The sequence below is a fragment of the Rana temporaria genome, chromosome 4 (genome assembly GCF_905171775.1).
Source record: "Rana temporaria chromosome 4, aRanTem1.1, whole genome shotgun sequence".
Taxonomy (NCBI): Eukaryota; Metazoa; Chordata; class Amphibia; order Anura; family Ranidae; genus Rana; species Rana temporaria.
The window spans coordinates 244144582-244160563 of record NC_053492.1 but is presented as its reverse complement, the minus strand read 5'-3'; the positions used below and the strand labels follow the sequence as shown (position 1 = coordinate 244160563).

The following is a 15982-nucleotide window of genomic DNA, read 5'->3' as shown; positions in this document are numbered from 1 at the left end:
CCCCATGTCTTTTTCTAACTGTAGGGGGGTGTGGCTGTAGGTGTGATGTCATCGATTGTGTATCCCTATAAAAGAGATCACACAATCGATGCCGCCGCCACAGTGAAGAACTGGGAAGCTGTGTTTACATACAGCTCTCCCCGTTCTTCAGCTCCGGGGTCCCGCGGTCCACGGCTGGGTACTAGCACAGGATGTACCTGTACGTGCATGTGCCCAGCTGTGCCATTCTGCCGACGTAAATGTGCAGGAGGCGGTCCTTAAGTGGTTAATGAAGAAGTAAAACTGAATGTGGAGGTGAAGGTTGGGAGCATTGCAGCACCAGCGCACTACTGAGCAGGATTGCGGAGTCTTCTCTTACAAGTGGCTGTCTGTCTGTGACTTCAGGCTTACAGATAGATTGCCTAGCCCTTTAGGAATAAACTTGTCTTTGATGCATACCCCTGATGTTGGAGGCACCTGCCCCATTTCAAAGTGGATGCAGCAGTGTACTGACTGTGCAGTGCTGCAATGCATTTGACTTTAACCCTACAGTAGAGCTCTTTGTTCAGGCTCTTCAATGTGCGCTAAAGTGATCATTTTATTTCAAATTTAACTTTTAGTAGGTAAAGTTTTTTTAATTTTTTTTATATATTTAATTTATATCTGTTCAGTGTTCTTGAAGTTGAGAAGACATTGGTACTGGCTGAAAAGGGAAGTGAAGAGGATGACGGTGATGTTGAGTTCTTAACAGCTGGGACTAAGTTCCGAATTTTGTCTACAATGAACCCTGGTGGTGACTTTGGAAAGAAAGAGGTAACTGTTGTCAAATTTCGTTAAACTCCTTGTCTAGGTTAGTAACCTGACATCTCTATACAGATTAAAGAAACGATTTGCGTGTTAAAAAAAAAAAGTATCTTGTCCTCATGCCTATACAGTTGTACATATATGGAGTGACCCTCCCACTGAATCCCAATGATGAACAGAGGAAATGCACACATCAAATGATTCTGTATCGGCTAATTTGCAAATTAATTCCTTGTGGCGTCAGGTGCCAAAATTGTTTATAGGCTGTATTTAGAAAGCTAACTGCTGTAAGGCAACAACAGGTTTTAAATAAAGATGTTTTAACAAAGCAAATCCTGTTTGTGCTGTGAGCATTGTCCAGTGTAATTTCTGTTCAGGGTATAGTGCAATAATGCGTTTTTTTTTTGCCATGGTTACAGTATAGGTCTAAGGTAGCTACTCTCTCTTTACAGCTGTCTCCTGCCCTACGTAACAGATTTACAGAAATTTGGTGCCCACAGAGTAATGATCGGCAAGATATATTAGACATAATTAAACACAATCTGAATGTTCGATTATTTCTTGACTCCACCGACAGCAGTGGTAAGTTTTGTAACTAAATGTAATAAAATGATTTTGAAAGTTAATATTGCCTTTATTGCTGCTCTCCATTCTGACACAGATCTCCTGCCCCAGCTGTAGCCAGCCAGTGCAGGGGGAAGGGGAAGATGGCCAGCAGCACTGCAGGGATTAGATGCTAGGGAACTCATTTGAGGGGAGGGGGAGTCAAAACAGTGGATGGTATCTAGTTTAATAGTTAAATCTCTGTGTGGCTCCTCTGCAGCACCTGAAGCTAGTGGGAGAGGAGGAGAAGCTGTCAGCTGCAGGGGAGCCACAAAGGGCATCTAACTATTTAATCAGACCCAAATCCCACTTCCCCCAATCCTGGTACTGATCCCCCTCACTGGGGTGGTGGTGGTGGGGGGGAACCTATTTCAGGTGACTAGCTTGGCTTGTTAGCTACTGATCACAACTTTTGTTTTTACCAGTCTGCTTAGCAGTTCTTGTGTAAGTTCATGGTTACAGAAGTGACCATGAGCTTAAAGCAGGAGGAGGAATGTCATGTCCATAAGGTGTAGTGATCTGCTGGAAGTGTTGTACAGACCTAAAAAATAAATCATGCAGACATAGCGGTGAAAGGGATGATATCTATACACAGAATAATTTGAACGTGAAGATTTTAGCTGCTTGCCGACCAGCTGCCGCAGTTAGGCCCCTTTCACACCGAGGAGTATTTCAGGCGTTTAGGTGCTAAAAATAGCGCATAAATAACACCTGAAATACTACTGCCCCAGCATTCTCAATGTGAAAGCCTGAGGGTTTTACACTGAGGCGATGCGCTGGCGGGAGAAAAAAAAAATCTCCTGCAAGCAGCATCTTTGGAGCAGTGAGAGGAGCGGTGTGTATACCGCTCTTTCCCATTCAAAACAATGGGACACCGCGGTAATACGCCTCTGCAGAGGCACATTGCAGGCAGTATTAACCCTTTTTCGGCCGCTAGCGGGAGTTAATACTAAAAAAAATGGCGGCGCATACTGCCCCAGTGTGTAAGGGGCCTTATACTGCGGCAAGTTGGCTCGGCTGCGCAAATCGCCGTAGGTGTATGTCTGGGCTCGTACGCTGATTTCTGTTGGCGCGCAATTGGCCTGCAGGGGAAGGTGATCAGCGGGTACGGCGGGCTCTGCCGTCCACGTTCGTTTCCCACAGAGATAGAATGGGGATCTGCCAAAGTAAACACCGCAGATCCCTGTTCTGTCGGGATTACACAGAGATCCTGTCTGCTTTGCAAGAAGACAGATCTGTGTGTTGTCCCAGGCAGCCCATCCCCCGTACAGGTAATCAACACTCCCAGGGAATGCATTTTACCCCTTGATCACCCCTGTTAACCCTTTCTCGGCCAGTGCCATTTACAATGTCAGTGCATATTTTTAGTACTGATAACTGTAATGTCACTGATTCCCAAAAAGTATCAAAAATGTCGGTTAGGTTTCCGACCTGTCCACCGCAATGTAGCAGTCTCGCTACACTCTCACCGGCATTGTTAGTAAAAAAAAATAGAAAATACCATAACTCTATCCCCTATTTTGAAGACACTATAACTTTTCAATTGTCATTCTTTAAAAAAAAAAAAAAAACGCAGAGGTGATCAAATGCCACCAAAAGAAATCTCTATTTGGGGGAAATAAAAGGACATAATTTTTATCTGGGAAAAGCGTCACATGTCTGAGCAATTGTCAGCTAAAGTAACGCAGTGACGTTTCGTAGAAAATGGCCTGGTCATTAAGGGGGTAAATCCTTCTGGGGCTGAAGTATTTCAAATATAATACGTTTGAAATAGGGCTGTTACTGATCAAAATGTTTCTGTTCGATTAATCGTTTTTATTTTTAATCGATTAATCAACTAATTTCGATTAATTATAAAGCACATACAGATCCAACTACTTTAGCTGATCTCCCTGCAGGCTGATTCCCAGTGCAGCTACCAACCACTGGAAAAATGGTTAGCCGGATACAAAAAACACACAAAGGCAGCGCTCTATGGGAATAGCATTAAAACTTTTATAGTCTTCAAGTGGGTAACCAAATAAATATTGCACTGGAGATAAAATCGATGTAGCTACATAAACTGTAAAAATGGTGCCAGTAATACCAAACGGTACTAAAAGCAGTCATAAAAACATGTAGCTAAGTATGATACTGGTATAAAAATGTGTACGATACCACTGCTGAATCCAGATGAGGAGGGGTTAACATCTGTCTGTCGGCATGTAGATGTCCCGTGAAGGGAACTATCACAACTCCCAGTGGATGGTTGTAGAATCCCAGGTTGATAGAGGGAAGTGTAACAGGCCTTGTGTGTGGCAGATAGTAAGATCCCGCCGGCATGCAGATATGAAGGCACAGCAAAGGAGCCCTTCAGACGGACACGGCAAGCCCTGCCGCTGTCCGTGATGTTACTGGATCTCCGACAGAACTCCCTGAAGGCCCAGAAGCCGGCAGAGAGGTGAGTACCAATCAAAAGAATTTTAATCGATCAAAAATATTTTGATCGATCAAAAAAATTAAAGATTAATCAATTAATTAAAAGTTAATTTGCACAGCCCTAGTTTGAAATGATCAGTTGTAGTTGACTAGTAAAGATTGTGTTCTTGTGTGTGTGAGATTTTATAGCCCATTTTATTTTCTGCGTTCAGCTTTGAGCCGGAAACTCCTGCTAAGACTAGCCATTTTGTAGTAATAAATATCTGTGAATTACTCCATATATTGCAGATGGTGGTATTGCTGAGCTGATTATGGATTTCATTGAATGGCTGATCAACCAAGAATTTGGTCGCCGTTGCATACTTAGTATTCGAGACATACTTTCCTGGGTGAATTTTATGAATGTCACAGCAGATGATATGTCGGTTAAAGAAGATGTTGGGACAACTCTTAATGCCGTTATGGCTTTTATACATGCCGCATGTTTGGTGTACATTGATGGCATAGGATCAGGTAAGTGTTGTCTGGTTTGCATAGTTATTGGCTCATAAATGACGTATGTTACGTATATCTTTTTGTTGCAAAAATTATTCTTTTACAAGGGGTGTACTTTTTACAATAGCAATATTCCATTCTAGTCAACTGACAAAGCAAAAAACACACTATTAAATATTTAAATATATTTGGAACATTTTGAACAGGGTCTGTGATGTAAATCATCACAAACATGATTTCAAAATCATATGATGTATAGTACTAATTAAATATAAAATGTCATAAATTAACAGTGAAAACCACCAGTTCTGTAATATGCATCAAGAGAAACGAAGTTCTCTTTGCTCCATTTTTTTAAAATTCTGTAATCTTATTTATGTACTGGTTTAGGTTACTGATTAAGGGAGTAGTGTTCTAAAGTGTTGTTTTTTTTGTTTTGTTTTTTTATATATATAAAATGTGACATAATGTAGAACACACACCACACCCATTGTCTTGCAAAATTATTCACCCCCCTTGGATTTTTTTGTGTGTTTTGTTGTCTCACAACGTGGAATTAACATGGATTGTTTGAGGATTTGCATCATTTATTTTACAGAACATGCTTTAAAGATGTGTTTTCTTTTTTTTTTTTTTTTAATTGTGAAGCAAACAACAAATAAGACAAAATAACATAAGTCTATGTGAATAACTATTCACCCCCCCCCCCCTTAAAGTCAATACTTTGTAGAGATTTTTGGCCATTCCTCCTAGCGAAACTGCTCCAACTCTTCCAAGTTGGATGGTTTGCGTTCGTGAACAGCAATCTTTAAGTCTGACCACAGATTTTCTATTGGATTGAGATCTGGGCTTTGACTAGGCCATTCCAACACATTTAAATGTTTCCCCTTAAACCACTCAAGTGTTGCTTTTAGCAGTGTGTTTTAGGGTCATTGTCCTGCTGGAAGGTGAACCTCCGGCTTAGCCTTAAATCACACAGTGGTACAGGTTTTGCTCAAGAATATCCCTGTATTTAGCACCACCCATCTTTCCCTCAACTCTGACCAGTTTCTCAGTCCTAACTGCTGAAAAACGTCCATCCCCACAGCATGATGCTGCACCACCATGTTTCACTGTGGGGATGGTGTTCTTTGGGTGATGTGATGTGTTGGATTTGATGGCCAAAAAGTTAAATTTTAGTCTCCTCAGACCAGAGCCCCTTCCTCCATACATTCTCAAAACGTGCCATTTTGTTCTTTGCTGAAAGTAATGTCTTTCTTCTGGCCACTCTGCCATAAAACCCAACTCTATGGAGCGTAGTATGACTTGTCCTGTGTACAGATACTCCAATCTCTGCTGTGGAACTCTGCAGCTCCTCCAGGGTTACCTGCCTCTCTGATTAATGCCCTCCTTGCCCGGTCTGTGAGTTTTGGTGTGCGGCTGGCTGTCTGTTGACAGGTTTGCTGTTGTGCCATGTTCTTTCCATTTGGTTATGATAGATTTGATGGTGCTCCTAGGGATCATCAAAGATTTATTTTTATTTTTTTATAGCCTAACCCTGACTTGTACTTCTCAACAACATTGTCCATTACTTGTTTAGAGAGTGCCTTTGTCTTTGTGGCAGTGTTTGGTTAGTGGTGTGCCTCTTGCTTAGGTTTTGCAGCCTCTGGGGCCTTTAAAAAGATGTGTATATGTAATGACAGATCATGTGACACTTAGATTGCACACAGGTGAACATCATTTCACTAATTATGTGACTTTTGAAGGTAATTGGTTGCACCAGAGCTTTTCATGGGCTTCATAACAAAGTGGGTGAATACATATACACATGCCAATTATTCGTTTTTGATTTCTGAAAAATTTTCTCTTCCGTTCATGGACGGACACAGCAGCAATTCACCTTAGGGTATTATCCTCCCTTTTAGGAGATTGACTAGGCAGAAAAACAGGATGTTGAATGGTAAAACACCCCACACAGCATAGTACTTCCCAGGGGGTCGTTCCCCCGGGTACATCCCCCATTCTCTGTTCTGCAGCCTCAGTTTTTTTTCTGCCTAGCAAGGAGATGACATGGCTCGTCTGGGCCCATGTGCTCTGGAGATTTTTTTTTTCTTGCTTTTCTTTTCGTTTTCCTGCATTTTTGGATCCTGAGATCTACAATCAACTGCCGACTGGGTGACGGGCTGGATCCTCGATCCCTGTAGTGGGATCCCGGATGTTTGCTGGTGTGTTTAATGTTATTTTTCTGCACTATCGCGGCAGCCATTTTGCCGGCGCCGGGTACCTTTTATTAGTGGTCGGCGGCTATTTTCTTGTAGCCTGCATGCTATTTTTGCATATCTGCGGCCATTTTGGATTGGGTTTTTGCCTCTAGTGGCTAGAAAATCGGTGCGAACAGCTCCAGGACACTTCCTAGAGGGATGGGACAGCGCTCTGGGGCAGACAGCAGCAGTACAGCCTGGTCGGGTGGTGAGTCCTCTGGGGGGTGCTCTGTTCTCTGCTGCGGCCGGGAGGGTGGCCTGTGGATCTTGCCTTGCAGTCCAAGGGCGGCTATTGGGTGGGTCAGCATGGCGTCCAAACCGGATGCTTCGTCCCCAGACATGCCAGAGTTAACCCTTAGTGCCCCTGTTCCTGTGGATGCTATGATGGCAGTCCTTGAGGCGTTTGTTGCCAGGATTGAAGCGGCGCCTGGCCAGAGGGGGGTAAAAAGCGCCCCCGCCTTCTTCTGTGGATGCCTCTGACACAGAATCGGGCCCTGCTACTGCTTTTGGCCCTGGTTCCGTGGTGTCAGAGGATGCAGGCCTAGTCCACACGACAGCGAGGATGACTCTGCTTCAGGGTCAGCGCATGATAGGGCGCTAGTGGGAGCTCTTATCACTGCGGTGCGGGATACTCAAAAAATTGAGGATTCGACGGAGACATCAGAGATGTCGGTCCCTTTTGGGTTTCGCAAGCCGGCCTTCACTGCAAAAGTGTTTCCTTGTGTTCCTTATCTGGAAAAAAATTTGTACAAGGAATGGGATCAGCCGCAAAAAAAAAATTCTGTTTCGAAATGCTTTGCGGTCTGTCACCCCTTTGAGGAGGACTTCCTAAACAAGTGGACCTCTCCTCCGTCAGTGGACCCCCCTGTGTCCAGGCTGAATAAGGTGACTACGTTGCCTGTGGAAGGGGCTCCACTTTTAAGGACCCTGCAGATAGGAGAGCTGAGGCTGTGGCCCGCTCCATGTTCACAGTGGTGGGGTCGGCGGTGAGACCGGTCTTGGCCTGGGGGGGTCTAGTGTCAGACACTTACCAAACGGGCGAAGTTGTTGCTTCAGGAGTTGGAGGAGCATGATGCCCCTCCGGACTGTGTGGCGCTGGCCCACCAGTTGGTGCAGGGCCTAAAATTTGTCTGAGTCGGCCCTGTATATGCTTGCTCTCCAGGGCCTCGGCCTACGCGGTAGTGTTGCGCCACCTTGTGTGGCTGAAGTGTTGGTCTGCGGACCAGTCTTCTAAAAAGGCCTTGGTGGACTTACCCTTTAAGTGTGAATGGCTTTTTGGGGCGTCTGTGGATGACATCATAAAAGATGCCACGGGAGGCAAGATCACTCTGCTCTCAAAATCGGGTAAAGGTAAGGAGCCTTGCCGTAGGCAGGGGCCCTCCTTTACCGCCTCCAAGCGTTTTTTTTCGTCCGCCCGGTGCGGCAGGTCAACGTTCCCAGGGCGCTAAGGCAGGCCCAACAAGCCTGCGGAAAAGCCTGCTTCCGCATGAATGTCTGACCCACGCCCGTCTCTCGGGTGGGGGGGGGGGGGGCTGGCTTCGCAAATTTGCGGCTCGGTGGAGGTCTCTTCTTTCCGACCGGTGGGTTTGCGAAGTAGTTTCCTCGGGGTACAAGATAGAGTTTCTCTCTTGTCCGCCAAACAGATTTTTTCCTTCCAACCTCCAACTTCCTCCGGGTCGTCGAGAGGCCCTGGTTGGGGCTGTTCGAGATCTGCTGGTCAAGGGGCTGATCATGCCGGTTTCTTTACTGGAACGGTTTCAGGGGTTTTACTCCAATCTGTTTGTAGTCCCCAAGAAGGAAGGGGTCCATCCAATCCTGGATCTCAAAGCCCTCAACTGTTTTGTCAAAGTGCAAAAGTTCAGGATGGAGTCGGTTCGCTCTATAGTGGCGGCACTCCATCAGGGGGATTTTCTGGCGTCCTTGGAAATCAAGGACGCGTACCTGCATATCCCCATATGCACAAAGCACCAGAGATTTCTGCGCTTTGCGGTCGGGGAGGGCCACTTTCAATTTGTGGCCCTCCCTTTCGGCCTGGCTTTGGCGCCAAGGGTTTTCACCAAGGTGCTCGCTCCGATTCTGGCCCTGCTGAGGCAGCGCGGGATCGCTTTTGTAGGATACCTGGACGATCTTCTTTTGAGAGCTTCAAGCTCAGAGTTAGAGGTGGATGTGTCTATCACCTGTCAGACCCTCTGGGAATTCGGTTGGCTGCTAAATGTCCAGAAGTCAGTGTTGGTACCGCCACAGTGTCTGGAATACCTGGGGTTGGTCCTGGATTCCTCGGTGCAGCGGTTGGCTACCCAGAAGTGGTCATCGCTTCGCTTTTGCATGTGAGTTCTGGGTCTGATGCTGGCCTCCTTCGAGGCGGTTCCCTATGCGCAATTCCACTCTCGAGTGTTGGAGAGAAATTGTCGCGTTGGGACAAGCTCCCTTCGTCACTGGATTACCAAGTCTGGGTGAGTTGCCTGGTCAGGTCCTCCCTAGTGTGGTGGCTGACATCTCCGGTACTTCGGGCCGGGAAATCATTCCTGCCATACCATTGGATGGTGGTCACGACGGATGCCAGTCTCTCTGGCTGGGGGGGTGTCTGGGGTGTTCAGTCAGCCCAGGGGCACTGGACTCGGGAAGATTCTCTGAGTCTGAGACTTCAGGGCTGCCCGGTCAGGATCCAGTCGGTCAACGCCACGGCTGTGGCGTATGTCAATCATCTAGGGGACGCTCAGCTGCAGCGGCGGAAGTCGCTCCGAAAAGAACGTTCTGGCTCTTTCGGCCGTGTACATTCCGGGGGTACAGAACTGGCAGGCCGACTACCTAAGTCGCCAAACGCTAGACCAAGGAGAATGGTCACTACCCCTGGATGTGTTTCAGACGTGGATCTTCTTGCGTCCCGTCTCAATCGGAAGGTGTCAGTTCGTGGCCAGGTCAAGAGACCCGTGGGCGGACGTGTCAGATGCGTTGTTGGTGCCGTGGGATCACTATCGCCTAATCTACGCCTTCCCTACTCTGAAGCTTCTTCCTCGTCTGCTGCGCAGAGTGTAAGCTGAGGGGATTCCAACAATCCTAATCGCTCTGGATTGGCCTCGCCATCCCTGCTCCGCAGATCTGGTGCGTCTGGTGGCAGACGTTCCTTGACGCCTGCCTCTGCGAGAGGATCTTCTGTCGCAGGGTCCTATCTTTCATCCTGCTTTACAGTCATTGGCTTTAACGGCGTGGCTATTAAGCCATGTGCTGAAGTATCGGGGCCTGTCGGGCTCGGTGATCTCTACCATGCTGCGGGCGCGGAAGTCTACTAAACGGAAGATTTACCATCGTACGTGGAAGGCGTTCCCAAGCACTGCCTGTGATTGACAGGCTTCCGAACGGCGCATACTGCGCGTCACAGGTTGCCGACAGAACCCGAACGTCGGTGCGCAAGCGCCGTATAGAGCCGCACCGACGTTCGGGTTTTGTCGGCAACCTGTGACGCGCAATATGCGCTGTTCGGAAGCCTGTCAATCACAGGCAGTGCTTGGGAACGCCCACTCCCGCGGGATTGCCATGAGGTGAAAATCGTGATAACTAGGTATGTGCTGAGAAAAAAAAAAAACACCGGCATTCTGTCGGTAGGATGGCTCGACTCCATGTGATGTCAGAAATTTTTTTGAGGGTGAACCTCCACTTTAAGTAGTAGAGGTACAGTATCTGAGCATAAACGGCTACAGTGGCGTCCTCTTAAGAACTCAATCCAGTAGTTGTTTTTGCAGATTATGGATCTTTTTTTTTTTCCATATTTTCCTTTATTTGATTTAAGACAAACAAATGACAGCAGAGGGAACCAACATTACATTACAGGTATATGTCAATATTCAATTTAAACATTCCCTGCATCATATAACCTCCTCTTCCTTCTATATGTAATATACCTTCTAACAACCAAACCTGCTTATTATCAACCATTATTAACCCCCTCCTACACATACTATTATTATTCATAGTCCTAACAGTGTACACATTGGTTCATCTGATCCCCTCGCTGTCGGGGCATCCTCTTGTCCCCTTCCCAGTGGGGGGAGTTTCCTATCCATTTCTTCTTATACCTTGTTTACCTCTGCTTGTCCTATTCCCCCAAAAACAATCCCCCCCCCCCCCCCCAGAGCAACTGCTCTCTCCCCGGACCCACCCGCTTCAAGTCTCATTAATTTATAAAGGTACATCTATAAGGTTTTTCCCCTCCTCTGAATATTTAAATTGATTCCACTCCGCCCACGTCTCCAGGTAAACCCCCCGTTTCTGCCGAGACGTCCAGACCAAGTCCTCCATCCTATTCAAATCGTCTACTTTTTTTAAGCCACATCCCTACGGACGGGGGCTGGGTCCGCTTCCACATTACTGGAACACATGCTTTTGCTGCATTTAAAAGATGACAGATTACCGACTTCCTATACCGTCTAACCGTGATATCCAACTCCTGTAACAGGTAGAACGTCCAATCCCCCGGTAACTCCCCCTCACTAAACCTCTGCGTTATCTCCCGCACCTCCTTCCAAAAATTCTGTCTTGTGGGGCGTTTCTAAAAGTATGTATTAGCTCCCACACCGCCAGCATCTATCTGATATCTCTGGATAACATCTGCTTAAAACCGCAGGGGTACAATACCAGTGTGATAAGATCTTGAAATTCATCTCATGCACCCTTACACTCACTGAAGATTCAAATATATTACGTAATATTTTGTTCTTTTGAAAAAAGAGGCCGCGTTGCATTCCTTGGATGTGGTTCGAGCCCTACAGGTGTACCTGTCTGCTACGGCTCCGTTTCGGAGGTCGGATTCACTGTTCGGGTCAGTGACTGGTCCTAAGAAGGGTCTGGTGGTCTTGTCGGCCACCATTTCTAGGTGCATCAGACGGGCGCCCCCCTTCCCGCTTACGGCGCATTCGACCAGGGCGTTTGGTGCCTCTTGGGCTTTCCGCCATCAAGCGTCTGTTTTACAGGTGTGTAAGGCAGCGACCTCGTTGTCAGTCCACACCTTCTCAAAGTTTTACAAGAAGGATGTGAGTGCGTCTTCAGATGCCTCCTTTGGCCGCAAGGTTTTGCAGGCGGCTGTTTAAGGTTTAAGTTTCTCCGTTGAGGAACTCTGGTTTGTTTGGGGTGAAGTTGGTTTGCTGTGTTTTCCCACCCCCTCAATTTTTTGACACTGCTTGGGGACGTCCCTAAGGTGAAAGGCTGCTGTGTCCGTCCATGAACGGAAGAGAAAATAGGATTTTTGTGCTCACCGTAAAATCTATTTCTCAGTTTATGCACCCACCCCTCCTTTGTTTGTACTGCTTGTTTACGAACTGAGGCTGCAGAACAGAGAATGGGGGATGTACCCGGGGGAACCGCCCCCTGGGAGGTACTATGCTGTGTGTAGTGTTTAACACTTAACATGCTGTTTTTCTGCCGAGTCAATCTCCTAAAAGGGAGGATAATACCCTAAGGTCAATTCCTGCTGTGTCTGTCCATGAACTCAAAGAAATTGATTTTACGGTGAGTACAAAAATCTTATTTTTATGTATATATTTTTCCAATTTAATTCATCAACTTAGACTATTGTGTTTTGATCCATCGCATATAATTCAGGTTAAAAAAAAATAAACTAAAGGCTTTACTGTAACAAAATAGGTAAAAAGCCAAGGGGCGTGAATAATTTTGCAAGGCACTGTGTATGTATGTCTCTATCTCGTCAGCCTAGAACCCGGTCTGCTCTCTCCATTTTATAGATCCTGTTCAAGTCTTCAAAGCTGTATTGTGGCATTTTTTTTTTCCCCCCAAGGTTTTTGACCGTAGGGGGTCACAAGCATGCCAATTCAGTTTCACCACCTGGGTCAGGTCTGACTTTGCCTTGGTTGCAAACACATTGTCTACAGACACGATAGTCTATGCTTTGATGGCTGTTTGCCAGAACCTTACTATCTTGACTAAGCACATGGCCTGAGACTCTCCGTTTTATAGGATTCTTCTAACAAATAGGCTTTTTACCTGTTGCCTTGCACACAATAAGAGCTGTGAAAATGTGGAACAGTCGGACTCCCTCCAGAGGTGGTTCTGTCCAGCTCAGTGGATTGCTTTAAAAAATGCATGGATTTTTTCCTAAATGTACATAATATAATGCAGGGCTCGACAAATCCCGGTCGCCATGGCGACTAGAAATAGCGTCCTGGCGACTTGGCTTGGAAGGTGGGCAAAAAAAAAAAAAGTTTTTTGTGAAGTCCCCAGCTCTTCCTTGTGTGAGCTGGCGCCATCTGGTGGTGGCCGTTGGTATTACAAGTTAAGCATTACAAGTTAAACAGCAATTCTAATGTCATTTTTCACTATTTTCACTGTCATCTTCTTCCCTCTAATTAGAACCCCCCAAACATTATATATATTTTTTATTCTAACACCCTAGAGAATAAAATGGCGATCGTTGCAATACTTTTTGTCACACCGTATTTGCGCATCGGTCTTGCAAGCGAAATTTTTTGGATTTTTTTTTACACTTTTTTAAATTAAAAATAAGACAACAGTAAAGTTATCCCCATTTTTTTTAATATTATGAAAGATAATGTTATACCGAGTAAATTCATACCCAACATGTCACGCTTCAAAATTGCGTCCGCTCGTGGAATGCCGACAAACTTTTACCCTTTAAAATCTTCATAGGCGATGTTTAAAAAAAATCTACAGGTTGCATGTTTTGAGTTACAGAGAAGGTCTAGGGCTAGAATTATTGCTCTCGCTCTACCAATCGCGGCGATACCTCACGTGTGGTTTAAACACCGTTTACATATGTGGGCGCTGCTCACGTATGTGTTCGCTTCTGCGCGCAAGCTCGTCGGGACGGGGTGCGTTTTCTGGCTCCTAACTTTTTTAGCTGGCTCCTAGTTTCCAAGCAAATTTGTCAAACCCTGATATAATGTATGAAATATTTTGGGTCTAAGGTCCCCAGACCAAAGAACCAAGGGGGAAGGAATGGGCCAATTAGGACCATCGCGGTACAGGTACATAAATGAACAAATGAGGATAAGTATTTAAAAACAAAAAATAAATTTTTATTCAAAGCATAAACAGACAAGGTCACACAATTACAATAATGATAACCTATGACAACACAATTTATTTTTTGTTTTTAAATACTTATCCTCATTTGTTCATTTATGTACCTGTACCGCGATAGTCCTAATTGGCCCATTCCTTCCCCCTTGGTTCTTTGGTCTGGGGACCTTAGACCCAAAATATTTCATATGATCCCAGGATGATGGTACTTCCAATACTTGTATTCACATATCTTACCCAGATGCTCCTACTTTTAACTGATATAATGTAACTGGGTAATGACATTTTATGGGTAAAGTGGATCCAAGGAAAGTTTACACAATTTTCTGTTAGAAAAATGTTTCGCCATATTGTGTAAGGTAACAATATCGCCTCATGTTTTTTCAGGTACTACGTTTTGCTCTGCAGAGGCTGCTGTGTCAGCCAGACAAAAGTGTATGCGTTTTTTGCATGACCAGCTTACTTCTGTCATGGAGATTAGCGAAGATGTGTTATCGGAGCTTCACATGTATGAGAAGTCCAAGGAGCGAAAAATTAGTTGGCTTGGTGAATCTTTTGGAATCCATCCTTTTTATATCCCTCGAGGTAAGTAGCCTGTTTCAAACATTCCAGTGCAAAAATTGGTTATGTTTGTATATTTGAATGCTTTTGGAGGGACTACTGGTTATATCTTTTGATTGGGTATACACATATTGATGGATACTATAGATGTAGCTGATTAAGAGACAAATATTGCGTTGTGTAGGATTTGCATGGATGGGGATGGGTGCTTATTATGGTTCAAAGCATTTGCTGTCAGTAGTTTTCATATGTACTGGAAAATCTTTGAGCAGTAAAGGAAACTAACCTCTTATGCTTTGTATTTATGTATATACCAGCAAAGTCTGGTAGAAGATTATGGCATGCCCAGCTGTAAGGAAGTGATGAGTGAATTGATCATTTGCCAGTCTGATTCCCTTAATGTGCAGTTCTCCAATTTGTTGGGAGTCCTACAATAAATTTAATAGTGAATCCTTGTAGTCCTAAATTATTTGATTCTCTACAGATTGGCAAATCTACCTGAAAGTGTACAGGCAATTAAAAAATGGATGCCTAAAGCCTTGTACACATGATCGAATTTTCAGACGAGAATTGTGTGATGACAGCCTGTTGGTGATAAATCCAACCACTTGCTCCATCGGACAATTGTCGGATTTTCCGTGGACAAATGTTGAATGGCATGCTTTAAAATTTTCTTTAAAATTTTCCGCCAACAATTGTGTCATCGGATTTTCCGAGCTTGTGTACACAAGTTTTTCGAACAAAAGTCCAAAGTACAAGGCTCAGAATCGATGCTCACCAAACATGACATCAGCAGAAGGTGCCCAAAGAGTGGCGCTAAAGAGCTGAAAAAACACATAGTTTTGTGTTTGTTGGCTGACAATTGTGTGCCGTTTGCATGCAAGACAAATTCCTTCAATCACTCTCTGACCAGCCATAGACACGTATGGGAACACAATTATTGTACTGTTAAAGTGTGTTAATTTGCTTGGTCATTTTTCAGGTCCTAATTTTGAAGGAGAAGATTTAGGAAATTATGCTCTTGATTCTCAAACCACTTCAATGAATGCACAGAGACTATTGCGAGCCCTGCAACTGCAGAAGCCCATTCTGTTGGAGGGGTCACCAGGTGTTGGCAAGACTAGTCTTGTAGCTGCGTTGGCCAAAGTATCTGGAAACCATCTTGTGCGAATTAACCTTTCCGAACAAACGGTACAGTTCTGGTTTCCTTTGTTCAAGAGTTTTTAAGTTTAGCTACATTTATCAGAATTTAATTCATTAAAGGTTTCAACTAATCATTTTTTTTTTCTTTTCTTTTTCCCTGTTGGCTATTTTAATCAACATAATTGACTTTACTTTCCAATCAGACTGACCTTCTAGCATAGGAAATGTATATATAGAATATAGAGAGCATGGCTCAGAGTGTTTAATTTTTCAATACACCAAGTCACTGTGGTATTAAAAATATCTATCTTGGTGTCGAAACCTTTTTCAAAGATTCCTAACTTTGTCCATTTCAGATCTTGGTATTCATAAATAAAACTGTAGGTTAAAGAAATGATTGACTTGTGAACCTTCCCAAAGTAAACTGTTCACTTAGCTCCCCTTTCTTGAGCAACATGTACTCACATTTGCTTCACTTCCCAACCTCTCTATTCAGCCTCTGGGAAGGAAGTGAAATACCAAATTTCTCCGTTTATAGAAAAAGCATGCGTCTTGTTCCATGTGTTTTTTTACTGTACTTTACACGTGCAATGAAAAGGGTCACTTTACTCATAGTGACTGTTTTCTTGGTTGCCTTAGCACATAACTTTAAACTAGTAAGTAATTGCCTAACATGTGCCTTTTTAGCA

The 15982-nt window shown here is 44.6% G+C and overlaps 1 protein-coding gene across 1 annotated transcript in view; it reads left to right on the top strand.

The window, feature by feature from the left end:
- The window catches only part of MDN1 (midasin AAA ATPase 1), a 354267-nt gene that overhangs the window by 138524 nt on the left and 199761 nt on the right, over positions 1-15982 (top strand). The window contains 5 exon segments of the mRNA XM_040347762.1: positions 651-792; positions 1236-1365; positions 4093-4317; positions 13977-14174; positions 15133-15341. Coding sequence (XP_040203696.1) covers positions 651-792; positions 1236-1365; positions 4093-4317; positions 13977-14174; positions 15133-15341 — 904 coding nt within the window.